The 25,601-nt window shown below is 36.6% G+C and overlaps 3 protein-coding genes across 8 annotated transcripts; 1 reads left to right on the top strand and 2 right to left on the bottom strand.

Moving 5' to 3' along the window:
• Window positions 1-3,406: 3,406 nt before the first annotated feature.
• LOC132190063 (2,3-bisphosphoglycerate-dependent phosphoglycerate mutase 1) lies at window positions 3,407-8,208 on the top strand. Its single transcript, XM_059604948.2, has 9 exons — window positions 3,407-3,733; window positions 4,591-4,862; window positions 4,954-5,177; window positions 5,820-5,938; window positions 6,024-6,180; window positions 6,315-6,416; window positions 6,534-6,653; window positions 7,758-7,817; window positions 7,893-8,208. Exons 2-8 carry the CDS (start codon window positions 4,592-4,594, stop codon window positions 7,800-7,802), a joined length of 1,038 nt encoding a protein of 345 aa, XP_059460931.2. The 5' UTR covers window positions 3,407-3,733; window position 4,591; the 3' UTR covers window positions 7,803-7,817; window positions 7,893-8,208.
• Window positions 8,209-9,583: 1,375 nt separating this feature from the next.
• On the bottom strand, window positions 9,584-17,235 carry LOC132167233 (uncharacterized). 3 transcript variants are annotated; one of them, XM_088512907.1, is made up of 6 exons: window positions 17,156-17,235; window positions 12,853-12,931; window positions 12,574-12,750; window positions 11,772-11,870; window positions 11,069-11,311; window positions 9,584-10,207 (listed from the first exon to the last, which is right to left on the bottom strand). In XM_088512907.1, exons 1-6 carry the CDS (start codon window positions 17,233-17,235, stop codon window positions 9,803-9,805), a joined length of 1,083 nt encoding a protein of 360 aa, XP_088369033.1. In that variant the 3' UTR covers window positions 9,584-9,802. The 3 variants fall into 3 exon arrangements, with proteins under 3 accessions (XP_088369033.1, XP_059434125.1, XP_059434124.1); XM_059578142.2 differs by lacking the exon at window positions 17,156-17,235 and adding an exon at window positions 15,028-15,311 and having other exon boundaries at window positions 12,853-12,945; XM_059578141.2 differs by lacking the exon at window positions 17,156-17,235 and adding an exon at window positions 15,024-15,310 and having other exon boundaries at window positions 12,853-12,945.
• On the bottom strand, window positions 16,488-25,333 carry LOC132176200 (P-loop containing nucleoside triphosphate hydrolases superfamily protein). Of its 4 annotated transcripts, XM_059588363.2 has the most exons (10): window positions 25,244-25,333; window positions 22,687-24,222; window positions 21,162-21,353; window positions 20,514-20,609; window positions 20,254-20,416; window positions 19,956-20,088; window positions 18,101-19,858; window positions 17,175-17,968; window positions 16,893-17,085; window positions 16,488-16,731 (listed from the first exon to the last, which is right to left on the bottom strand). In XM_059588363.2, the coding sequence occupies exons 2-8, from the start codon at window positions 24,050-24,052 to the stop codon at window positions 17,537-17,539; spliced, it is 4,140 nt and encodes a 1,379-aa protein (XP_059444346.2). In that variant the 5' UTR covers window positions 24,053-24,222; window positions 25,244-25,333; the 3' UTR covers window positions 16,488-16,731; window positions 16,893-17,085; window positions 17,175-17,536. The 4 variants fall into 4 exon arrangements, with proteins under 4 accessions (XP_059444346.2, XP_059444323.2, XP_059444338.2 ...); XM_059588340.2 differs by having other exon boundaries at window positions 16,488-17,085; XM_059588355.2 differs by having other exon boundaries at window positions 16,488-17,085; window positions 22,687-24,120; window positions 25,244-25,325.
• Window positions 25,334-25,601: the final 268 nt, after the last annotated feature.

The raw sequence follows: 25,601 nt of genomic DNA, 5'->3' as shown, positions 1-25,601 counted from the left end.
GCTCTTAGAAAGTGCAGTGTATTGCTGATTGTCTCAATAAATTCATATTCTTTAAAGCTTGTATGAGAGTTTAAGGAAGCCAAGCATGCCATAATAGAAATGTTGTAACAACTGACAACCTGATTCGTTGATATAGGTTCTATCAAATTAGCAAATAAACCCAGTTGGATGTTACTCTGAAATTCATAGATCCATACTTTCGTGGCGGTTAAGAGCATAAGAAATGTTCTAAACATCATGTTTTCAAATTGCATGCACGTTTTTGAAACCTCAAATTTAGCGGACCTTAAGATGCCATCTTGATAGTAGTAATCTTACAAATACACCCGTCAATGGATGTAATTCCAACAAGAACTAGGCCATTTATCTAGAAAAAAAAAAAAAAAAAAAAACTAGAACTAGGCCAAGTCAGGTACAGAAAATTGATCCCATACAAGAATTTTGCAGTTCACCTAGTATTTTTTTTTTTTTTTTTTTTTTTTTTTGACACGTCCACACAAGAGGGGGGAGGGAGATTCGAACTAGTGACCCCCGCTTCATTAGATGTGGTCCTAGTTGATTGAGCTACCTCTTGATGACAGTTCACGTTCACCTAGTATTTTATTTGAGGGAATGTTATTTTTTGAATCAGAATTTGTTACTAGAGGAGTACTAAACTAGAATTTCACGTGTCCTCAAGAACCACGCCTAATGAAGTGGAGGTCAATAGTTCGAATTTTTCTTTTCTCTCTTGTGTGGACATGTCAAAAAAAAAAAAAAAAAAACCTAGAATTTCACATGCTTGAAATTACTTTAAAAGAGAGAACATTTAATTTGTGGAATGTCGAGATAATAATGTCCTTTTTACACACAAAAAAAAAAAAAAAAAAAAAAGAGGCTTTTCTGAACTTTGTCTTTTTAATTGTTTTTCTAAGTGTTTTTTTTTTTTTTTTGGACAGGAAAAATTTTGTAATTTTTGGCGCAAAAGAGAAACATTAGAATCCTAATAATAATTTAGGTACAAATTAAAAGTTTAGACGGATATTACAAATTGTTTAATAATTAAAAAAGGTAAATGATTTTCCCTTGTGTTTAACTTATTGTGCCGCCGCATCTATTCAAATTCAACCCATTGATGTAGAGCTACATGACACAAGTGTAGCTCCCACTCTTTAGGCCCTTGTTTCGTTTGATTGACTTAAGCCCACTTGAATTTTCCTGGGCCTCAACTTGCCCAAGCTTTTTTCTTCGCAAAATTGCGGTCAAATAATGATAATCCAAGAATTTTGATATGATAAGTGTAATCCAAAAAAAATTATATATATATATAGTCTAAAAAAATTCTCCGATCTCGTTAAGGATCCATTGAGATTCACACAATCTCATCTCTAAAGTGTATTTATTTACACGTAAAAATCTCCTGTTTCCGTGCGTTTAAAGTGCATATTTATAACTTTTTTTCCTTTCCCTATTTTCCCTTTTATTGGGATTTCTTTTCTTCTTATTGGTTGAGTTTTTTTTTTTTGGCCTGAATAAAGCCCTTGATTTCTTAGTTATACACACTGTTCGTTAACAACAGTAAATTTGTAACGTTTAAGATAAATGCGTCATTACTAATTCAAGCTTAATCATTGGCTTAAAATATATAATAATTTATATGAATTTCTCTACTCAACTAATTACTAAAAACAGTCAGTTTAATAACAGCCTAGAAAGTCATCATTATCAAGTCAATTTCCGTCGTACGCAACAGTTCTCTTAAGAGCATATTCTTGTTTTAAGCCGCCAGCACAATTTGCATATTCTTTTAATAAGGCCTCGTTTGGGGGCTGAGGAGGTAGAGGTAGAGGTAGGTAGCCTACAATTTCTGCTCATTGCATAAAGCACGTGTAAATATCAAACCCCTCAACCCTCAAGCAAACAAAGTTGAATTAGGTGTTGTTTTTCGGAGACTTTGAAGGGTTGCTTTGTTAGGTGTTCAGTGGGTAGGTAGCTAGCTAGGTCTTCCTTTCGTTTTGTGCTTAATATATATATATATATATATAGGGTAATAATAAACATAGGGTGAAGTAAAATAGCCGAACACGCCCGCAATTTTTTTTTTTCATTAATATATTAAAAAAAAAAAAAATTTGCACGGCGTGCTCTGAATCACGACTCATAAACATAACATTGGCGTGCATGATTATATATATATATATATATATATATATATATATATATAGGGTAATGATAAAATTATTAAAAAAAAAAAAAATTGTTGGGCATGATGCACGCCAGCGTTGTGTAAATTATTACTCATATATATATATATATATATATAGAATAGCATTTTTCCATTCAAACAAAACATGTTTTTTTTTTTTGTTCTTTGGTAAATATCATTTGTGAACCATGTGTGATGTGTTGGCTTTTGCAATTTTACAGCTCAAATCTATTTGAGGGAGTTTGTTTGTCCTTTTTATTTTTTTTGGTCAACATAATTAATTGTTGTTTTATTATGAAATCATTTGACATTCGGCTACTGCATCCAAGGATGGTTTTGGCAGTCAATATCATACAACTTTGATTTTCAAAATTTCCACAAATAATCATTTCAAGTGTATTATTATTATTTTCCAGTATTGCTTTGAATTTTGATTGAGTCAGCTGTCCATATATAAAAAAAATAAAAAATAAAAAATCTAACCAACCCTTTATGAAGTTGTAGGGACCAAACACTCCACAATTATTACCAGCCCTTGGTCAAGTTATAGGGACCAAAACCTCCCACACCAAGAAGAATATATTCTCCAATTAACTATTTTTATGGAATGAAAAAAATGCCACATCCCTTTTTCTTTTCAACTTTTCTACATTTTTGTTTGTAACCAAAAGAAAGCAAAAAAATAAAATTAAAACAATGATCAGAAAAATCCCATGACTTCTTCAATTTTCAGTTGATGCCGACAAGATCGAAGAAATGGGAAGAAAGAAAAAAAAAAAAGTACTCACATACTTCATCTTTTAGGGTATAGTTATAATGTTACAACAATTTACTTTTTGTCCTTCAATTTTATTTTATTTTTAAATTGTTCCCATCATTTGAAAATTGACTGTACTGGTATAGAACTATCAGAATAATAAATTTTCAGTTGATGATATGTTACTATCTTATGAGATAGTGACACATTTTTTAAAATAATAAATCTCATGAGATTGTAACACATCATTTAAAAATTAATTTTTGAAAAAAATATTTTAGAGTTGCAAAGAATATTAAAACTTTTTTTCAATTCAAAACAAAAATAATAAACATTAAACAACAACCTTACTATTTCCAAAAAAAAAAAAAAAAAAAAAAGAATATACCATCAAGAACAAAATTTGTCTCTCTAAACCCAGCCTAGAAAGCTCCATAAAACGCCCCAAAATTTGTCTGTTACAATAAAAGCAGCGCCAACTGGGGGAAAAGAGCAACCTGTCACCATACTGTTCCTCCAATAAAGCGCATCTGAAGACAACGACGAACTACGATTTCTTCGATATATATACAGTTATATATAACTATAGTTATATATATATATTTGTATATAAATTGGTTTTTCATATATTATTTGCTATCTTTCCCTCTCAATATTTTTTTGTTGAAATGGACGTGTAACTTCAATAGACGTCTTGTTCTCCGCCAGACTTTCTCGTAATAAACTCTTCCCCACCACCCTGTTAGAACTTTTCTCTGCCTCGGTTACGTCGCTTGCTCCTATATAACCAGGTAATCATCCAGTACCCATTTTCTCAATCATCGAGCTGTTTGATTTTCTATATTGCAATTGTTGTTCCTTGGCATTTTGGTTTCTGGGTCGTTGTGGTATTTGATTAATACTTGCTTAAGGTGCGTTCTTTGTGTTTGTGATATTGGGATTATGATGTGATTGTAGATGGAAAATTTTCATGTTTGATGTTTGGTCTTGTTTAATCTAGGATTTCTAGGAAAACCCATGTGGGTAGATTTTTTATTCAAGCTTGAAGTTTGGATGTGCTTGTTCTCACTCATTGCTTTTCCTGAGCAGAATATTTCGTTTGGATCTGTAAATTCTATCTGATTGCTTTCATGACTATAAGCATTTATGTTTTTGATAAATCACTTTTCTTGTTGTTAGTTATATCGGGATTATATTTGGATCATGACCGTGAAATAGGTAAAACATGCTTTTTGAGCTTGTTGCCTCCTATTTATGGGCTTAGACTTTGTGGGCACTCCTTCAAACCTTTGGGAAGTTATTCTTTTTAATCTAGTATGAATTTAGAATGGATAAAATCCCATAATTATGTGATTAGGAGCATGTTTCATGGCACTACTTTAACTTTCTGTTCCTCTATTTTTCTTTAATTTTTTTTCTTTTTGGTTATTTTTCCCTTCTTTTTGGTCATGGGAATACATATTCAATATTCTGTGTTCCATAAGCAAAAAGAGATTTCGATTTGATGCCATTCCTTTTGTATTTGGTAAATTGGTAGAGCTGAAGTATGTTCTGCCAACTTTATGCTTTATTATTTTCCGAAATGGAAAGGACCCATTTATATAATTTTGTATCCTTACATCGATACTTGGGATGTATTGATCTTCAGAATGGCTGCTTCAGCATTTCACCAAGCCCTTGGGACTCTTCAGTCCCATGGATATCTTAACAACTCTGGTCTTCGCCATGAACTTGGGGACAATTCACTGAAATTGTTTTCGAAGGGTTTCAAGGTTGAAATTGGACTCTCAAGAAAGGGATGTTATCTCTCTGACCAGAGGAAATTTGGTGTAGTTCAAGCCTCAGCGTCTCAAACTTCAGTGTTTGAACCAGTTTCATCCCCCTCAAAGAACAACGCCAGTAGCTCTCAGAAGAAATCTAGTAAGCCTGTTATGTTGAATCAAATTTTCATACACAATCAGGTTGTTCCTTTTATGGAATCTTCTAACTGCTGTTCTGTTCTTTCATTCAGATGAAGTAGCTTTGATTCTGATTAGGCATGGTGAGTCCTTATGGAATGAAAAGAACTTGTTCACAGGTTGTGTTGATGTCCCACTAACTAAGAAGGGTGTGGAAGAGGCAGTCGAAGCTGGCAAGAGAATCAGCAATATACCTGTCGACATGATCTATACATCTGCACTGATTCGTGCACAGATGACAGCCATGCTTGCCATGACCCAGCACCGCCGTAAGAAGGTAACTTGGGGAAATATCTTTTGGGTGTGTTCAAACTTTGAAGGCAGCAGTTTTTGTACATGGGTGTTGAATCATGGAAGTGAATGAATGACATTTCAGCTGGTGATACTCAGCATCTGATGTCCACATAGAGTTGAATTGTCCCTTCATGATTGGTTATCCAGCTAGTAAATATTAGGATATTAATTAAAAGATTAAATTTTTCATTTTTCATCAACTTAAACATTTGAGGCAATTAGTGATTAATTTGTTATCACAACAAAGGTTTTGAGTTTGGAAGTTGACTCCATATTATACCTTTTATTTAAGGAAAATATTTCACTTGTTGGATTCCACTTATTGAGGGGGAGTATGGACCCACATGTAAGGGAGAGTATTAGGATATTTAATTTAATAATATTTTCTAATGAATATGATATAGAGAATGATTTAACTTAAGAATATGAATTTCAAATCTATTTCTAAACACTCTCCCTCTCCTGAAAAAAAAAAAAAATGGAAAGCATTACCAAGTTGTATTATGTTCCTTACATCTGGTCCAGGTTATACTTTTCAGTGAAACATGTTCATCTTGATGCCTTAGAAGATTTGCGTCTAATCTCCTTTTATATATCAACCTGTTAACTCTCAGCCTGCCTGCAGGTGCCAATTTTTATTCATAACGAGAGTGAGCAGGCAAGGGTATGGAGTGAAATTTTCAGCGAAGACACCAAAAAACAATCTATTCCAGTCATAGCATCTTGGCAATTAAATGAAAGAATGTAATATTCTGTCTCTGCTTAAATAATTGTTTTGCTTGCCTGTTATTAATTTCCACTTCAGGCTATAAATTATCCTTTCTTTCAGGTATGGAGAATTACAGGGTCTAAATAAACAGGAGACGGCGGATAGATATGGGAAGGAACAAGTTCATGAGTGGCGTCGGAGTTATGATATTCCTCCTCCTAATGGCGAGAGTTTGGAAATGTGTGCTCAAAGGGCTGTTGCTTATTTCACGGATCAAGTATGCATGACTTTTTGCTTCCCTATATGTAGTTCTCTTCTTATCTGTTTCTGTTCAATATGATGTTTTACATCCAAAGCCAATCTGACAAGGGTTGTAGATTCAAGTAATCACATGCCATTCTTGTGCTGCAGATTGAACCCCAGCTTCTATGTGGAAAGAATGTTATGATTGCTGCCCATGGGAATTCATTGAGGTCCATCATTATGTATCTTGACAAATTAACTTCCCAAGAGGTAATTTTTTTTTTTTTGATAAATACTATTGGGATTTTCAGCTTTTCTGCATACTTGTTTTTTATAACAAGAAAACAAATATCATGCCCCCCTCCCCCGCCTCTTCTTTTCTGACAGGTTATCAGTTTAGAACTATCAACCGGAATACCCATGCTTTACATTTTCAAAGAGGGAAAATTCATAAGGAGAGGAAGTCCCGTAGCACCCACTGAGGCAGGAGTTTATGCTTATACTAGGGTATGCAAGCTCTGCACAAAATGTTTTTTTTCTTTTTTTTCTTTTTTTTTTTATCTGTTCTCCATCGGTATATATGTATTTATAAGTAGCTTATACTCCATATTCTGAGGTAAATGGTGCCATTCAATGGGGTAATAAGGGCCCTCATGGTCCATTTTGTTGTTGAGAAGAAAGGGTAAAAGTTGGAGCTTAATTTGATTCTTTAAGAACCTTTAGTAGATATGTTTTTGAAGGATCATTACCAATAGCCCTTAGGAATTCTTCCTTCTTTCACTTGTTTCCCAACCTTGATATTAGGCTTTGCAACTTTTGTTGCAGACATGGGTCTGCCGTTATTTGGCTTCAATGTTAGTGAGCAAATCTTGTTATGGTAAAACATGCGGAGTATAAATAGTGATGAAATGGTAGGATGGAATTATAGGGATAGATATGCTTCATGTCTCACAGGAAAAAAGGAATGGAGAGGAAGTGTAGAAAAAGTTAATAAGAAAATGAACTTTTGTCATCTTTTCTTCCTTATACTTGAATTTCTCTCCGAATGTCACCTTTTCCAAGAGAGAATATATTAAGCCTGAGAACAAATGCTTACATATTATCCTCACACTTCTTTTCTCGCCCCCTTTTGAAACCAAACACAGGAAAAGAAGAAGAAATCCTCTAGTGATGAACTAAACTTTGTTTTAGTAAAGGCTCTGTTATGACACAAAATGTAACATCATCTGGAAAGTTGTGACTGGCACGGTCATTTTGTAGACTCAAAAGTAAATACTTTTTGTTGAATGCAACTAATTAAAAAATAAGTGTCAGGAAATGATTTAATATATAGAAGCCTTTGAAAAAACTTTACCCGTCGGATTAGCCCAAGGTATCAGTTTCGGAGATAATAAATGCCCTCTATGAGATTATGGTCTTTGATAGTGCTCGGTCATGACCTTGAGATTATAGGCCACATTCTACAAAAGATCAAAGAAATGGCTGAACCATCTGAAAACTGATATCTTTTTTTTTTTTTTTTCTTTTTTTTTTTTTCGATTTAATTATATTCTCTAGAATAATCAACCCAAGTAAAATACTAACACTTACTGCCCTTGAATTTTGTTGCAGAGTTTAGCTCAATACAGGCAGAAGTTAGATGAGATGCTTCATTAAGTGCTTAAAGTATAGGTAAACTCAATTACTGGTTTTCTTCGGCTTCCAACTCCTTCATTATGCTCACATATTTCTTAATGGATTATTCAGGGGCTTTACCTGCTGGTTTCATAATTAGAGTACAAGGAAAGAATTGTTCTTGGTACTGCTTTGTGGGAGCTCGTTGCGTATCCGTACAGTCTACTACCAGTAGATCAGAAATCTGGCTACTACTTCTGTGTACTTCTTTCTTGTATGCATGATCAAGCCTAGATTTACATTCCTGTGGTAGATGTGTGGAAGTATAGACTTTTAGACATGTATTTATTTTATTTTTTTTTCCTCTTCTAAAGTCCAATGTTTAAATTGTAATTTGTAGAACTGAAATACGAATATCCTTTTTTGCACTACGAACTTTTGTTCTTGCTTGCAGTGTTTCTTTTTTTTTTTTATTTTATTATCAATTTGATGGTTAAGTTTACTGTCTGAGCTCGGGGATGAGGGACCTCTTCTCCGTCTACCCTTCCCCAGGTTGAAGGTCCCCCTGCTTTCTTGCGTGTCTTGCATGTGCTGCCCAGGGCGGTAGATTTGCGGCTTTGAAGCTGAAATTTATTGCTTTATGCCCACATTCTCCTTCCACACGCCCCCTGCCCCGCCCCCCACCACACGTACAATGTGAAACAACAACCGCGCATGGGTCTAACGCGCCTCCCCTACACGCCATCTTCTTCATGCATCTCCCTTTACAAGTCAACAACTCTAGCTCAGCTAATCTCAATGCAATTCTTGTTGTTGTGGCAACCAAGGACCCTTGCTGCCACCACAAGTTTGCCTACCAAAAACCAATCTTCTAGTTTGCTACAAAAACTGCCTTTTTTCTGGCCATTTTATTGGTCGGCAGGCCAAGAATTGGACTGGGTTATTTATTTGGCATATTTTCAGTTTTTATTATTTCTACTGTATCAGGAAATTGTTGGGGTCTGCCAACCTTTCTATGTAGCTTGCTTCTATTTAGTAAATGAAACTTAATATTGGCCATTTGAAAAATGATATTGGGGTTGAAGGAGCTCATTGGTTTCAAGTTAACTGATTTTTTTTTCCTTATCGCAAAAGAATCCTAGGGTTGAATTTCACTTACACCATTGAATGCAAGAAAAAATAGATGGGTGATAACTACCCCTCCTTGTGTAATTAATTGACCTAATCCTTTCTGAAAAAGAACGAAAATGTTAGCTGTCATAAATATAAAAGGTCACCTATTAGATTAACAAATGAGAAAATGCTACTACACAAGGAGGGGTTAGTCATGAGATTGACACTTCACAAAACCAAAATCTTATCAGCCCTGCAAGAAGTTAATTACTTGGAAAACATGGGTGAATCATAGGCCTAACTAAACTCACTCCTAGAAGTTAATGCTGCATGCCACCCCTATGTCCTCCTTATGTCCTTTTAAAACTGATATGACTTTTAAAATCACCATTAAATTTGTAATAGAACACTATTAAATTTTGATCTAATGATAGTTTTAAAAGCCATATTATTTTTGGGGAACACAAAAAAGATATAGGAGTGACATTTAGAATTACTCCTCACTCCTATAATTGTAACAAATATTTTCCTTGTCAAAGTGACTGTCTTAATAATGATCAGAAAACACAAAACCAATATGTCTTAATACAAGTGTTCGGCCCGCCAACAGTAAAGAATAGCACAAAGGAGACACCAACTTTTCCTTTTCGAGGAAGAGGTCAGAAGTTAAACTAAATCAGAGACAGGAAAGAATGCTGAAGACAGATACATGCACGTAATGCTTGTTTTGAACTTCATTTGCTTTACTCAAGAAGGTAATATAATCTATCAAGGGACGGTAACTCTGAAAACATAAGCCGACAGAGACTGTCGTCATTTCAAGTTTCTAATCAAATTGCAAATGGTCAGCAATTAGTACAGTTGAGTCACCACACCTTAACCCAGAAAGGGTCCAAGCCTTCTTATTTCTCCATCCTAATATATACATCTCAGGTGGCATTTTTACTGCCATCAGTTGCCAGCATATCCTCACCTGAGGAGACAACTTCCTGTTCCACCTCATTAGAAGGGGAACCTTCTGTTTTCTCATTGACAGATGCATCAGAATCCGACTCTAAGTTGATTGAATCTAAAGAAGCACTTATCAGAGCTGGTTCTGGGGTTGCTGAGGGAGGATTCCCTCTTGTCCAAAAAGAGAACATCCTCTTGTCATCCTCTCTCATCCTTTCAGCATATTCATTTATGTCAAACCCCCTGTTATCATTTCCACCAAATGCAGACTCAAGCTGGTCCATATCAAATAAATCCTCCATTATCTTCTTGCTGTTGTTGTCATCAGCGTAAACAAACTTGACTTTATTGTATGTTTTAGGCTCTAGAAAGGGTTTCACCACCTGCATTAATACATTTTTTCCAACATAAGAAACAAACTAGCATATAGAGCTCTGCACACACCCATTAGCAACCAACAATTAAATGGCGGATCAATGATGTACTAGATTGCTAAATCTATTATTGACAATAAAGAACTGTCCAAAAACAGAATACATCCTTGCAAAATTTCCAGTAACCACCACGGAGATACCCTGTATCAGAGGCATAATATTGAAGTGGTAGTAACACTCTGATCTATCTGGCTATACATGCACTTGTTACATGTTTATGAAAATGAACTAGATTTGTGATCTATTATTGGCAATAAAGAACCATCAACAAACAGAATACACCCTCACAAAAGTTTCAGTAACCACCAACGAGCATCCCGAATTAGAAGCAAAATATTGAAGTGACGGTAACATCGTGATCTATACAGCCATACACTTGCGCCACATCTATGCAAACTAATGTGGTATCCCTAAGAGCCAAACTAGTTTAATAATCATCGAAAACCTGAACCAAATATTTACATTTAAATTTTCAACCAAGTTTTCCCAGGTTTAAATCAATACTGAAGACTAAAATTTTACCAGAACCATAAAATAAGTGTGCAAGGGGCTGAAAATAACCGGTATTTTAAAATTTAAAACTTCAAAGTAACAAAAAATATTAAGGGAATGCAAAGTACTTGAAATCTAGTTTAAGACTGAACTTGCTATTACCATGCAGCTCTACCAATTAAGCATCCAAATATAGACTTTTCAGTATAATGTCCACAATCAAACCTGTACCCAGAAGGCATAGTAACACCTTTTTACTATGTATAAAGTACACAACACACAAAATAGAATTAAAAAATGATTTATATTTGGGCATACCGTAAAGAATGGTTCGAAAAACTTGGGTGGGTTGTATAATATTGCCACACCAAGGCGTTCAGGATAATGGTCTTGTAGAACATGGGCAGTTTCCCGTGTCAACCTCACTGAAATATTTGACAAATTGAAACCCTCAAAATCAATTAGCCAGACCATTTGTTCTTGGCCTGGTGGCAGATTTAAAATAGCATTCTCCATGCAATAGACCAAATACTTGATTTGTCCTTTTGTTGACTTTGTGTTCTGCAATCAAAATAAACATGAAAATTTGTCACCATGGAAAAGCAACATAAGATGAAGTACCTTTATTCTAAAACTTGAACCCCCAGGTTATTATATATCTACCTTTTTGTTCCATATATGCCAAAAGATCCTGTAATACTAATCTTAGGTTTCGAATAACCATATAACAATTGCATGCAGAGCATAGCCAACTGATTTCTGATGCACTATGACACAATGGGTTGATATGCTCAATAATCTAAATCATTAATTTATGAACCCTCCATGCAATAAGAATCTTCTGATATTATTTGATATTTTCTCTAGGAAGGATTCATGTAACTAACAATTAAAGAAGACAGTTTACAGAGTAGATAGAAGAGCATTGCCTTTTCTCTTTTTTTTTTTGAACTTTTTCAAAACATATCTAGGCACAAATAAAAAAAAATAAAAAAAAATCAATAAGTAGTGATTGTGAAACCTGTCGACTAGGTCTCATGACAAGAACTGTTCGCCCATGCTTGTCAATTGAATTTGATCTGTAGATTTTCCCTGTCTCTGCTTCATGTGCAACCTCCTCCTACATCACAAGCAAAAACAATAACATTTAGAAATACCAGTTCTCACAAACGTATACTGCAAAGCAGAAAAATTTGCCCTGAGCACCCTAGGCTGAAAGGTTTCAAGTTGATTTGTTTATTGACCGTCGAATTAGTTGCAAATAAGCTGTGCTCTAGCATTTCTTCCATGCCTAATTAACCAACTTTATCTTGTCTATCAGTTTTGAATTTTTTACATCGTGACGGTTGGATTTGGAAAATTGGGTAGACTTCCCAACAAGTCTGGGTTGATTGACCCTTTTGAACCAGCATGGAAACAACTGGCCTTTTAGTTGAGAACTTTGAACCAGGCCCAAGTTACAGTGCAAAGCAAAAAAATTAAAAAGTACTGGAAAACAATAAAGGGGAGAGAGAGAGAGAGAGAGAGAGAGGAAAAGGAGGATGGACCAAGCAAACAAACAAAAAGATGCACCAGTAGGACAATATCATCAGTCCTTTTAATCACCACTCGTAGCCTAGTTACATGAACCTTTTAATAAAAAGGCTTGCTTTGCAAGCAGAGAACAAAGTGGAGTCCAGCACATTTTTTTTTTTTTTGATAACGTAGGAGAACTTTACTCAGATAATTGCACGTCGCAAACGCAAGAGTCCAGCACATTTTCCATCCACGGATGCTAACTTAAAAATTAAAGTTCAATAAAATCGTAACTAACAGAAGCATACCCAGCGTATCTCTTCTGGTTTGTATGACAACCTCCATTTTAAGGAATCTTTCAGCATTTTAGTTGCCTTCTTGACATTCCAGGCACGTGCCCACAAATATCTTGAGATGGATGCATCAGAACAATAAATGGACAACTTATCTGACAATGGCCCTATCAACCTTCTCACCTCGTTAATCTGCAAACATGGCAAATTATGAATCCTTAAGAAGCTTTTCTTCCACAAGAACATTAGCATTTTCATGACCCAAACTAAAAAAAATATACAAAAGACAAGTACCTTAGCCTGCTGCTCATCAGATGTCAAAAGCTTCTCACAGTCATTCGAAGGAGATTTCTTTAAGCCCACACTCATATTTCTCAAAGAAGATACCTGTAGGTCAATAGTAGAACCTTCAGAAAGTGCCATTACCTATTCTTCTTCATTTTGTCAGTGAGGAGAATGAAAGTGTAAGCATGTGTAACAAAAATACTATGTCCCATATACACAACAGTAAGAAATTTCTTATTAAAACAACAAGAAGGCATGCAAGAAAGAAAGTGTCCTCCTTTTCCAACCAGCCACAGAAATTTCTAAATTCTAACCATGCACTCTTTGGAACAAATTAAATTCAAAATTGTATCAAATAGTCAGAAATTGATCTATACCAAATCTATGCTTGATCACAAAGAAAAACTTAACAGCACAAAATTTGATAACTTAAATTTTTGCTTTAGCCTTTATTTAGTCACTGGAAAAAATATCTAACAAGAACTCAATTAATGACCTCGTACATCGTAATAAGCTCTAAGTAGCAACTAACCAAGATTAAAATGAAAGAAAATGGAATTTTGTCATTGTGAGAAATCTTCTGCATAGCCATCCTGAAATGAACTCCTTGTATGTTATAAAACTTACTGAAACTGCGTTCAAATTGCATCTTCTGTAATGTCCTACATTACTTCCTCCTTTATAGTGGAGGACAAAACTACCAAACCTAGTCCTAAGAAAAAAGGAATACAAGATAGAGAAAGAATGATGGTGGAATATGTTTCACACGCACAGATATCTACTTTTAGATTGAAAAGAAGAAAAAAAATTGTACAGATATTTCCAGTCCTGGACTAGCATTACAAAGATTTTGAGAATGTTAGAACCGTCCAAAGAATCTGAATTCTTACAAGATCGAAACTGTCACACGCAACAAAATCAAATATTTTGTCCTACCCTTAGTATTTCTCACAACCGAGATTTACCATTGATAGGAACCAAAGACCCGCAAATTACTTCCTTGATTCTCTCAAGATGTTTCTCTGGATCACACATTTACAGGATTAAATAGGACTCTTTTGGTGGGTTAAACACAAACACACCCTTAAAGTTTGATAGCTAGTTCCCTCAAACACATCAGTTAGAGACTTGCACCTAGATCCGGTACAAATCAAAAGCCCAGACATGCCAAGTGTATGACACAATTCAGATAGACTCGGAAAAAAAAAAAATCATCTATGATTTCTCTCACTGGGTCCTCTATAAGCAAGGATTTAACACCGATTTAGAAGCCAATTTGAGAGGGTCCAAACCTAAAAATTGGGCTGAGAAAATGCATCATCTCTATATTTAGCCATACTTAGTTAAAATGTGGAGCACATTAGCAGCAGCTTTATAGCCAGCAATTTCATTATGGGTTCCTTTATATGCTAATTTAACACTAATAAAGACAGTCCATTAAATTTCTTAGAAGCTGTTAGGGGAAAAAAGCACTCAAAAACTGACATTAATTACTTGAATCACAACTCTACATTCCTGTAAAATATGTATTCTTTGCAATTCGACAACGTGAAACAAGCTTATGTTAAAACATTATATATATATATATATATATATATATATATATATATATATATATATATATATATATATATATATATATAAGAGGAGCCTATGTTAAAACATGGTATAAGAGTTGTTTCATTCAGTTAACAATAAGAATTATATTTGTTTTTATCCAGTATAGAACAACTTGGAATAAGCAACCATCGAAAGGTCAGATCTCTGTTCTTTTCTTCTTCTTCTTCTTCTTATTCACCACACCCAAAAAAACAAAAAAACAGTAGAAGCCACATGTAATGTGACTCAGAGACCCACATTTGGACTCGCAATTTAATTGACCTTCAACGCTATGAGCAATCTAAGACACAAACGACTCACAAAACCCTCCAAGTAAACATTCGTGTTTCTAATGATGACCAATAAGTTCTTACACAAAAACAAAAACCAAAAGCACCCAGTTTTACAAACGTATTTTATTCACCCAAAGTACCAAAACTAGTAGCCTTAGAAATGGACTCGTGAATGGTCCATGTATGCGGTGAAAACAACCCACACAAATTACGGAGTTAAGGGAACAATAAAATCCAAGGCGCATGATAACAGATCCAAGAAAACGAATGCTAAAATGAGGATCTCACCTGCCTGATTCACAAGTGTGAGACTGAGAGAGAAAAGTGAGGCAAATCTTTCGGAGCTCCTCAGTCGTCAACTGCCAGAAACCATAGAAACACCAGGTCAAAGCGAGAAAAGGGTATATCCTTAAGAGCTTTGAGGTGGCAGATGGGGTTCAACTGTTTCTGAAGAATATTACTTCGGATCCACTCGTAGCAGCAGGTGGACAGATAGACGAAACCGGGAAACGTGGTTTATAGCGCCCAAACAAACTTCAATTTCTGCTAAATAAAAATTAATTGTTTTGTGGACGGGACTTTCAAGATACAACACATGCGGGAGAATTAGGGGCCGTCTTCGTTGATTTTTACGACTTTTTTATTGTTTCTGGTTTACAATTTGTGTCCAATTTGGGCATTCAATGCTCAAAGTCAAATTTTGTTTCACACAACCCCCTAAATTAAGGGTAATGCTATATAATTCTTTCTAGAGTTTTTTTACCGTCATTTTCAATGTGATTCTTACCGTCATCTTTAATGTGATTGACTTTTAAAATTATCAATAGATTAAAGTTTAATATATCATATCTCAAATTTAATAATAATTTTAAAAATTAAAATGTGACCCTAAAATAACTTTAGAAAAATTTATAACATTATTCCTAAATTAAAGGATGCCGTGCTTTTTCTCGAAAGGGATGCGGGGAGTGGGTTGCATTTAAGGAAGGCCGTTGTGTTTCATAATTTCGTTAAATTCTTTTTTTTTCCAGAACTTTCATATAAATTGACGGGAGCATTTTATCATGTTGCCACGTATACCATATGGAATACAGAGCATGCAGACACAGATCAACACGTCATTTAATGGAATATAAAATTAATTTCTTTGTATAAAAAATAAAATTAAAAAAAAAAGGAAAGAAAAATGCTGTGCACTGTACTCGCAAATAAATAAATAAAAAGAAAGGAGGGTAACACGTCCCAGGTACGACAGGATTATTAATCAAACAAAATTGACACGTTTTGAATGGCTCAATAATGCATCCAGTCATTCACATCCTAATCTCACACACTTTCACCCTCACACGTACGTACCATATGTTAGGATTAACGATCAAACAAAAGACTGAAAGAGACCATATATGTATAGTCTCTTATTCATGTTTGACCTAAACTTCTGACAAAAAAAACAAAAAAAGAAAAAATTAATGACTTGTAAATTCAACACAAACTTAATACAAAATTTAATACAAAATTAAATGATCAAACCTTATACACATATCTCGACACGACCTTAACTCTAACACGCAAACATGAATTACTACCCCTGCCATATGCTGGTGTAGGCATCCGGATATACATGAATAAACCATTAACAGATCTGGGTCCTCAACACCTCGTATCACATGGAAAGGGCCACCCCGATTAAATGGCTATACGAATAAGATTACGCAATAAAAAAGAAATTCAAGGAGCTGACAAGATGTAAACTCCTCAGCAAGAAAAAGCACGACAAAAATTTTCTTATTTACTTGGATTGTAAATCTAAAGAAATTTAAGATAACGCATCAAAAAGAATTTTCTATGGTTGAACAAGTAATGGACAAATGTACAAGTCATTTGACACCACAAATGCCTCCAAAATAAGAAAATAAATCTTGTGCTTTCCTTCCATTTCTGTACAGAACTTGAGCATTTCCACCGGAGGCAGAGCAGGTATGACATTTTACTTCCCCTTCACACAATTACAAGGAAGGAGATTAAAAAAGGCTTCAAAATTGTACATACCAATTGAGATGTCATCCTAATGCATTTGCACGTCCAAAGAATGTACATAGCATCTTTAAAATGTGAACTACCTAAACTAAAGCATTAACCCTATCAGAGTGAGAGTACCAAGCGCCAATGAGTAATCTGTACGTAAAAGAAGCAAGCGATAATGGGTAATGGGGCATGGCCATAACAGGAAGCTTCTCACTCCCGCGTATTTCAGTTCATCAATGCAAAGGCAAGGCAAGGATTTACCCTCAAAAGGAAACAACTAAAAGATTCTAGGATGCTGAAGTTTGTGGAGACCACCACTGGATTCCTGGATTACATGTATCAAAAAATGTACAGTATACTCAGATCCACATCTACAAAACTTACGTAACATATACAAGAAGATCGATCTCTTACCTTTGCTGAATGTAAGCTGGTGGATTAAGGATATGATTTTCAACAATCTACCCAAAAGCATCCAGCTCCTGGCAGGAAATCACAGGAATCAATTCAAGCAAAAAGCTCTTGGCACAAAAACAACGACCTTTAAAAACAGGTCGGTTGCTGTCTCTTCCAAACCTCTCTTCTTTTTCCTTGGGAGTTATGGGAGACACAGTTCAGCCCAAATCTGATGCAAATCAAATTTGTCTGACACACAAAGCTCGGGATACAGAGATTTGCTCCGAGGGCTTTGTGACGACGGGGGATCAAGCATCACAACACTAACACCATGAAGCTCCCCATGAGGCACCAAGAGATTTGCAGACAACAATCAACAGCTAGATATCTCTCTTCCCCACAGGCCCAGCAGAACTTTGTTTCTTCTGTATGCCATATCGCCAGGCATCTCTAGATTTATCACCCAATTGATCAAAATCGTCCAAAGAATTCTCCATTGGTGGCTTTAAGGGACGGTAATTCCCATTCCTAGAAGTTATCAACGCACCCGACTTCTCATCATCTTCTGATGGTGTCCCTGACCTGGACTCCAAGTGCATATCTGGTGGTCTATGTCTATTATGCCCAGCTGACCGCAGCCCCCTCATATTGGAGGAGACCTTGCCTGGCAATGGGGTGTAGGCAGGTCCCTTAGGTATGAGAAAATCCTTAGGGAGAGAATCCATGTCGGCATAACATTTCCTGGCTCTGGCGTCAGAAATCAGCGCAGCCCAATCATCAGATTGCATCAAAGCATTAGCATTCCCCATAACCTGTCAACAAATCAAGTTAAATCAGAACATAAACCCAGAATCAAGCCCTTTGGTCTTGTGGGGGCATGTAAGAATGAGTGGAAGTTGCGTATGTGTAATAAACTTAGATACAGGAATGATAGAAAACCATACCCAAAGAGCCCTTCTTGCACGAGTAAGAGCAACATTCATTCGGCGGATATCTGCAACAAAGCCAACTCCATGACTTGATGCACGCACACAAGACATGATAATAACATCACGTTCTTGGCCTTGAAAAGCATCTACAGTATTGATGTACAGATCCTTCCCTTCTTCTGAAATTAAGACATCCTCAAACTCCCGTTGAAGGCATTTTAATTGGAGCTTGTATGGTGTGATTATGCCAACAGAGATTTTTCCCATACCCAAAGTTTTCAAAGTTTTATGAAGATGCTCATACAAGCGAAGACAAAACTGTGCTTCGTGCGTGTTCTGATAAGAGACGGATCCACCTCTGTGAGACTCCCGTCCATGTGTAATATCATAGAATATGTAAGGTCTAAGCAAGGGGTCCTTGTAGTAAATCTCATCAGGTAAATTAGCAATGCTTTCACTGTCAGTAAGGCGTCCTTGGTAAAAGTACCTAGACGGGAAATCTCGGATGTCAGGATGCATCCGATACTGCACAGATAACAACATCGTGGGACATCCTGCTTGCTGGAACCTTTCAAAGAGGCTCCTACTGTATAACAAGGTTCCAGCTGCCTTGCTGATAACTGTTGCAGGGAGCTGCTGGGGATCCCCCACTAGAACACACCGTGCTGCACCAAGTGAAAGAGGAGGAAGGATTGCCACTTCACTGGCTTGGGCTGCTTCATCAATGACTACCATATCAAAACCATGACTCAGACGAGAGAATAACTTGCGACCACTACTAGAGACAGTAGTGAAAACAATCTCAGCTTCATTTGCAAAACTTGCCTCAAGATTAGCACGGGCTTCTTCCAAATTAAAGTTGCTACCAGCACGAAACCTACCCTCTAAAATAAGTAGGCGAGACATCTCAACTAGAATTTTATCCCTGCCTTCAACCACTGCTGCAAGGTTCTGCAGCAATGCGTCCCGATTCTGGTCCCTGGCCACAAGAACGTCGGGGTCAACACCAACAGAACCTTGGGAACGAACAGCAGCAGCAGCAACATTTAGTTCTCTTTGAAGACAAGCTATCTGCTGAGAGAACTGAGCTTCACGGCCTCTTAACTGGTGCATCCATCCTAAAACTTCGTCACGACTCTTGACCAAAAGCTGTTCAGTTCTCCGTTCAACAGAAACTGCCTGGGCAGCACGAGTTTGTGAATCAACCCCAACGCGAGCGACATCAGGCCGATAAACTTTCATCTCGCCATCAATGAATCCACGATCAAGTACACGAGCAAGAAGCTCATCAGTTGCAGCATTTGAAGGAGCACAAACTAACATTCTAGGCTTTGGACAGAGTTTTGGAAGCGTTCGGAAGAGATTCTGGTCCATGTTTTGAAGGACCTCATCAATTGATCCCATAGGAACATTGTCAGAATTGCTCTCATTGGCTTGTTTATAGCTTTCAGGGGCTAGTTTCTTAAGCAAAGAAGTGTAGTAGTGCTGATACTGGACCAGATGGATGACATTTAGCATTCCCCAGACTGTATGTGTCTTACCTGTTCCTGGAGGTCCCTGAACGAGAGTAAAGGGCCATGTCTTCGTCATCCCACTAGTTGTACCCGCAGCTGTATGCATTGCAGCCCATTGAATTGCTCCTAGCTGAGGTCCATTGAATGTCCTATGCAGATGATCAACAAAGTTCTGCGTGAAGCATTCTGGCATGGCAGGGGACTGCTGCTCATATTTTGGGAAGTGTTCAGGACTAGGCTGAAGAATCGCAGTTTGCATCTACAGAAAAGAGAAATATGTTAGGTTTTTATTCGTTGAAGCAATATGAAATAGAAGACAACCATTAAAATCATATTAAACAGATGTGAATTGCCACCTGAGAATTGAGACGACGAAATGCATGCAATGCAATGTACTCTCGCTGTGTTGTTGCAAGAGAACCAAGCACAGTTAGATACCAGATGCCCTTGGGCTGAAGCTTTCTCAGAATATGATCATCATCAACCATGCTGGAAAAAATAAAACGAAAAATAACTACTGAAAAAGAGAATTGTCTAAAGAGGCTAAAATGTAACACAATTTATGACTTATATTTCAAAAGTTCAGTGATAACTGATAGCAATCAAGTAATCATGCAACTTGAGGGAAGAAAAAATTGAGAATTCTGACACAACCTGTTAGGTTCATATGAATCGCCAACATAAAAATGAAGGATTGCCCCAGGAGGATCTCGTGTATCAATAGGTATGTGTCGCCTGACAGTACCAGCCACATGTCCACTGATCTCAGGCTCACCATCATCTTCATTTAATGAGGTGTTGCTCCGCTTAGCTCTAACTGCATGACATAATAAGATTTGACATTAGTAGAATTGATCTGATAGAATCAATACTCAATTACTCATACTATAAATCCAACAATTCTCATATCAAACCTGGTCCAGGCCTGGGTGATGAAAGAACCGCAACATCACCCTCCTTAAATGTCCACTTGCACTCATTCATTGGAAGGACTATCACATCATACCATCCTAAGCCAATAAAAGAACGTTTCAGCTAGTTAACATAACCAGAACAATAATAATACTTATGGATATCTCAGCAGTGTTCTAAAAAAATGATTAATAAATATCTATACATATGTGTGGGTGTGTGAAACCACTAAAAGTGAGAGTTATGATGGAAAAATTTATGTTCTAAGACACAGGTCTGCTTAAATTACAAGATTTCTGCCTACCCTAGACCATTTGAGAAAAAAAAAGAATGCATCAAGGGGCAAAAATGAACAAAAAAGGAGCACAAGAAACACTCATTGTTGATGACATTAACCCTATATATATATATATATATATATATATATATATATTTTTTTTGACATTAGCCCTATATTTCACCCAGGACAAGGTGGAACACTTTGGAGCTATACATATCTATTAGTATTCTACTAAATTTCAATTTAAATTATCTTCCAAATAATCCAAGACGATAGCATGGCCAAATTGCTGAGAAAGCATCATTTGATTTATTTTTTAATTAACTTGCAACTAAAAATCTTAAGTAAATAAAATGATTAGGCTTGCTACCTCTTTCTCGCCTTTCGATGCTCTTTACACGGACCATCACATGTGTAGTATCCCTTGAAATTGTTTCAATTAACTCCTCCCACGTGCTATAAAGCTGTGCCCGGCATTCCTCAAAAAGCAAAGGCTCAAATACTCTAACATACTCTTCTACAGATTCAAATCGACCGGGAACACATTGGAGCTCAGTGTCCTCTGATGCAGAATAATTTTAATAAGTTACACATATTACAAAGAGACCAAAAACAAAATTTGCTCTCCAAAAAGAACAGATAGGAAAAAAAATAAAATAAAATAAAAGAGAGAGAGAGAGAGAGAACAGAACGATAGAATTGATAGACCTGGTAATGAAACCCTCAAACTAAAAACATTACTCATAGACACACATTATGGATGCCGGGTAATAAAATTAGTGATTTCTCAATAATGACTAATGAAATAGGCAGTTATCACAGAATAACAAATTGGAGGAAGAAGAGAAAGCAGAGAGCTAAAAGTAAGGAATTAGGCGTAGGGGCTTAAAACATTAAAATAGTTTAATATCAATTACAAAATCATTATGGATTAACTATTTCCTACGGATCTTTAAAAGGGTAGAAGCCATTGTTAAGAACTAACCAAGACATACGTCTGTTAATAGTAGAGATAATATTAGTAAAACATTGCTTTTCAGACACTACTACACAGACAGGGAACTGCCCACACATGTTAACCAGGAACTTTTCCAAACTCTCCCAAACTATTTCCATGTATATAAACGATGAAACCAAAATTACAAATATCAACTGAAGTTTTATCAATTTTTTTAAGAAAAAAAAAAAACAAGAAATATGAAACCTCTGAAGTATTTGATGCCAGAAATGTGGAAAATACAACAACAATAGATAAGTAAACCATATCATTGTTATTTTATGTTAGCCCCATATAACCCCTAAAACAATATAGGACACGGCTCAATTACTCTAACTTCAGTATGAAAGATATATTCTTCCATCCAACAGGATCTCCTGACGGTGCCCACCACATGTAGCTGTAGGAATCCCCTCCACTATGCGTGGGCCTGACCAATACAAACATCAGCTTTTACTCATTCAAAAACTTATTCAAGGAATCCTAGTTCATTCACAATTCCAAATTTCAATAGGAATAGGATATGGACGAGTTAAATAGAAAAGTCTGCAGATCTCATAACAACATAAAACACATACAGGCAAAACAACCTTCATCTCTCTCACAGACAAACAAGCACAGCATGAGAACCATAATGCAAAGGGATACATAATTGTATTAGAAGTACATGGTGAAATCAAGTAAATCGATAGGAGTGTATATTTAAAGCTGATGATAATTAGTCTCACAAATGTAATAATTGGAGAAATAGAGCATTGACACGAGAACATAGCAAATGCCACAAATGCAGATGTGCCAGAAATTTCAAGTTCAAATAAATGGGGAAAACAACACCAATAACTCAGAATAATTATCGTTAAAAATAATAAACTAACAAAAACATATGGTTACTTTATACCTGGATGATGCCAAAACTTTTCATTTGTAACCTCCCTTATAAGGCGCTCGACGGATGTGTCCTGGTATTGGGTACTATTAGTAGTTTGCTTCTTGGGTAGAAGGTATTTCTTGTTTCCCAATTTGGGGTCCATGGAGTTTTGACTGATCAGAGTTGGCTTCCTGTTTGAGACCTGCAAATTCTTCATTTGCCTCGAATCTGTGGGCTGCTTCCACGAACTCTGTCTTGGAATAGGTGGCAGTGATACCTCTGCAGAAAGATCAGTGTCACCATTTAGCCTCCTAGGCCTACCTAGTAGTCCAGAATTCATATCACCATTACATTCAGATTTAGGTTCAGTAGTTTCCAGAGAGGTGCCTCCTTCGTTACATGGTATGTCAACTTGTTTCTGATCCCTCGTCATTAGTTGACTCTGCTTTTCTCCAATACGCTCAGAAGATGGAGGAGTAGTACGAACCTCTTTCACAGTACGAGTGGTAATAGGAGGTGGAAACGCCTGCCTTCTTGGTGTTGATGTTTTTATAGGTCCAGCTTGCTTGACATCTTCCAAATTAAGAAACATAGTCTGCCTGCTACGTTTCTTGCCTAGCATTTCTACCTTTTTCTGGTCTATCTTCCTCTTTCCAAGAATATTTGCACATTTAAGTGCATGGCTCGCTTCAATACCTTTAACTTCTCTTTGTTTTGGGACCAAGCCAGGTTCCTCATGCCCATCTAAGGATGCATTGCTTTCTGAATTTCGGCTACTATGATTTTTCTGATCATTGGGATCTGGATCCAATTCTAAAGAAGTATGACTACTATTTTCATCCTTGACACTTTGAGAAATTTTGACAGCAGAAGAGATATTGTCTACAGCTACACCAGAAGCAAAACAGTCCCTCACTTCCGATGTCCCTTGCTCTTGTGAAGCTTTACCCAGTTCACTCAAACTACTGTTTCCATATGCATCAGCAGAGCCCTCAGCATCAGACCATTCACCTTCTTCTCTTTCAACCGATGGAGCTTCTGCGGAGCCCGGAACTAATGATGGTGAGGCTTGCATCTCCTCATCATTACTTGACTTAGACAATGAGGTACTATTGGGATTCTGATCCCCAGCCCTTGTATACTCAGCGCCCATTTCAGGGCCATGACCAGGTTTGGGGCGAATGAAAGGCTGAAAGCCAGATAAAGATGATGCATGTGAAAAAGCATGATTGTTTATTATTCTCTGGGGAGTAGTTGATGCAGTAACGAGATCAGCAGTGTTGGGATTCATAGATGGATGGGTCTTTTGTGGCTGGAAAGAGAAGACACCATCACTCTCATTATCCTCGACAGGGGGTTCATTGAGATCAAATAATAGCCTTCCTCGAGAACCCATCTCATATGTAAATGCATACAATCCGAACTTCGTACCCAAACAGGTTGAACAGGTGCTCTTCTAGTTTCCTTTTTAACAAAAAATGCACATGACATGCCAATATGAGGGAGGCAAGGCAAAATTATCCCCAGACAAACAGGCTAAAAAGAGTTCAAAATGCACTGCGGCGCCTGCAAATCAAGTTCGGCAAAGCAATCTATAAATACAGGAAAGAAGGAACCTAAGAAAGCAATCAGGGCTCAATTTATGAAACAGGCCAATAGATAGATAACGAACAAACACTTGCATAAAACTTTTAACTCTTGAAAATAACACTGCAATAGAAAAGGGATCACATTAAACTCACATCTAAATCAGTCCTTACGGTTATATAGGCAAAGAAATCAAAGCATGATTCATAATGCACACAGTGCCTCGTGCCCAAAGCAAACACTGGAATCCTTTTCTTAAGTTTGATATCTACATTAAGTTTTCCAAGACAAAATTCAACACCACCAGTTTCATAATACTCAAAACAAAGCATATATAATGTGCACACATAATACAAAAGACCGAAAATAACATAACCATCCAATACAGACAAGAATCAACCTTCTAGTAGGTATTCATGCTGCCTAACAAAGACTCAGCAATTGAACCAGACGGCAGAAACAGTTTGCATATAACCCTAATCAAAATATTCGATGCAACCCTAAACCACCCTATGCTACAAATACATACAGGAAACGACACTGCACCAAACCCACATAATCCATTTTTTTGCATACTCAATTACCTATTTTCCACATAGAACACCCTCACCAACCAAACAACAAACCAACACAGATCAGAGCCCCCCTAATAACAATATTCACCACTCACCAACTAAAACTAGCATCAGTCATCTAGGGTTTCAAAGAATCGATCGCTCAAACCCTCCAAAACAAATCCCTCGTCCAACTAAGCCCAAATCCCCCGCAGCACACACCTAATCCACACCTCAAAACCAGCATTCTCACACGGATCGAACCTACTCATATCTCCACCATTCACAAATTCATCCACTCATCCAAATAGTCAACGTAATGATTCACTCGTATTCATACTACTGATTAATACAAACAAATTTTCCACTTTTAAGTTGAATAACGAATTAAAACTCGAAATTAAATATTAAAATCAAATTTACTGTTCGGAGAGAGAGAGTTTTACCTCTAAGGGAGTGCCTGAATCTAAAGAGGAATTTTAGAGAGAGAGATGAATAGAGGCTCTCTATGTGAAGGGTCTGAGCGAGCGAGCAAGCGAGAGAGAGAGAGAGCAGAGAGAGGTACGCAAATATGTGGGGAACAAAGGGTGTGGTGACGGGTTTATATAGGAAATATCGAATACCTCTAGCCGGCCGGTTTTTTCTCCGGCCACCGTATAGTTTCACCGGCAGATTTGTAATCAAGGCCTTTTTAATCTTTTTTATCCTTTCGATGAACAAAATTACAAGCAACCCCTTGGTTGTCCCCTAGTTTCACGATAGGTGCCCTCGTCGGGTTTGAATTGACCGAATGGCCTCAAGAGT

This window comes from Corylus avellana, chromosome 2 (assembly GCF_965113065.1).
Source record: "Corylus avellana chromosome 2, dhCorAvel1.hap1.2, whole genome shotgun sequence".
NCBI lineage: Eukaryota > Viridiplantae > Streptophyta > Magnoliopsida > Fagales > Betulaceae > Corylus > Corylus avellana.
Note: the sequence above shows the minus strand (reverse complement) of the source record. Positions and strands in the feature narration are given on the sequence as shown.

Coding starts and splice junctions, on each gene's coding strand:
- LOC132190063 (XM_059604948.2), top strand. CDS start 4,592: ATGGCTGCTTCAGCATTTCACCAAGCCCTTGGGACTCTTCAGTCCCAT. Junction 5,178..5,819: donor CCCAGCACCGCCGTAAGAAG/GTAACTTGGGGA, acceptor GCCTGCCTGCAG/GTGCCAATTTTTATTCATAA. Junction 6,417..6,533: donor ACAAATTAACTTCCCAAGAG/GTAATTTTTTTT, acceptor CTTTTCTGACAG/GTTATCAGTTTAGAACTATC.
- LOC132167233 (XM_088512907.1), bottom strand. CDS start 17,235: ATGCTTTTGGGTAGATTGTTGAAAATCATATCCTTAATCCACCAGCTT. Junction 12,751..12,852: donor CTGATGAGCAGCAGGCTAAG/GTACTTGTCTTT, acceptor CCATGTTTGCAG/ATTAACGAGGTGAGAAGGTT. Junction 11,871..12,573: donor AACCAGAAGAGATACGCTGG/GTATGCTTCTGT, acceptor CTTGTGATGTAG/GAGGAGGTTGCACATGAAGC.
- LOC132176200 (XM_059588340.2), bottom strand. CDS start 24,052: ATGGGTTCTCGAGGAAGGCTATTATTTGATCTCAATGAACCCCCTGTC. Junction 21,354..22,686: donor AAAGTTTTGGCATCATCCAG/GTATAAAGTAAC, acceptor ATTCTGCATCAG/AGGACACTGAGCTCCAATGT. Junction 19,859..19,955: donor TTCGTCGTCTCAATTCTCAG/GTGGCAATTCAC, acceptor TCTTTTCTGTAG/ATGCAAACTGCGATTCTTCA.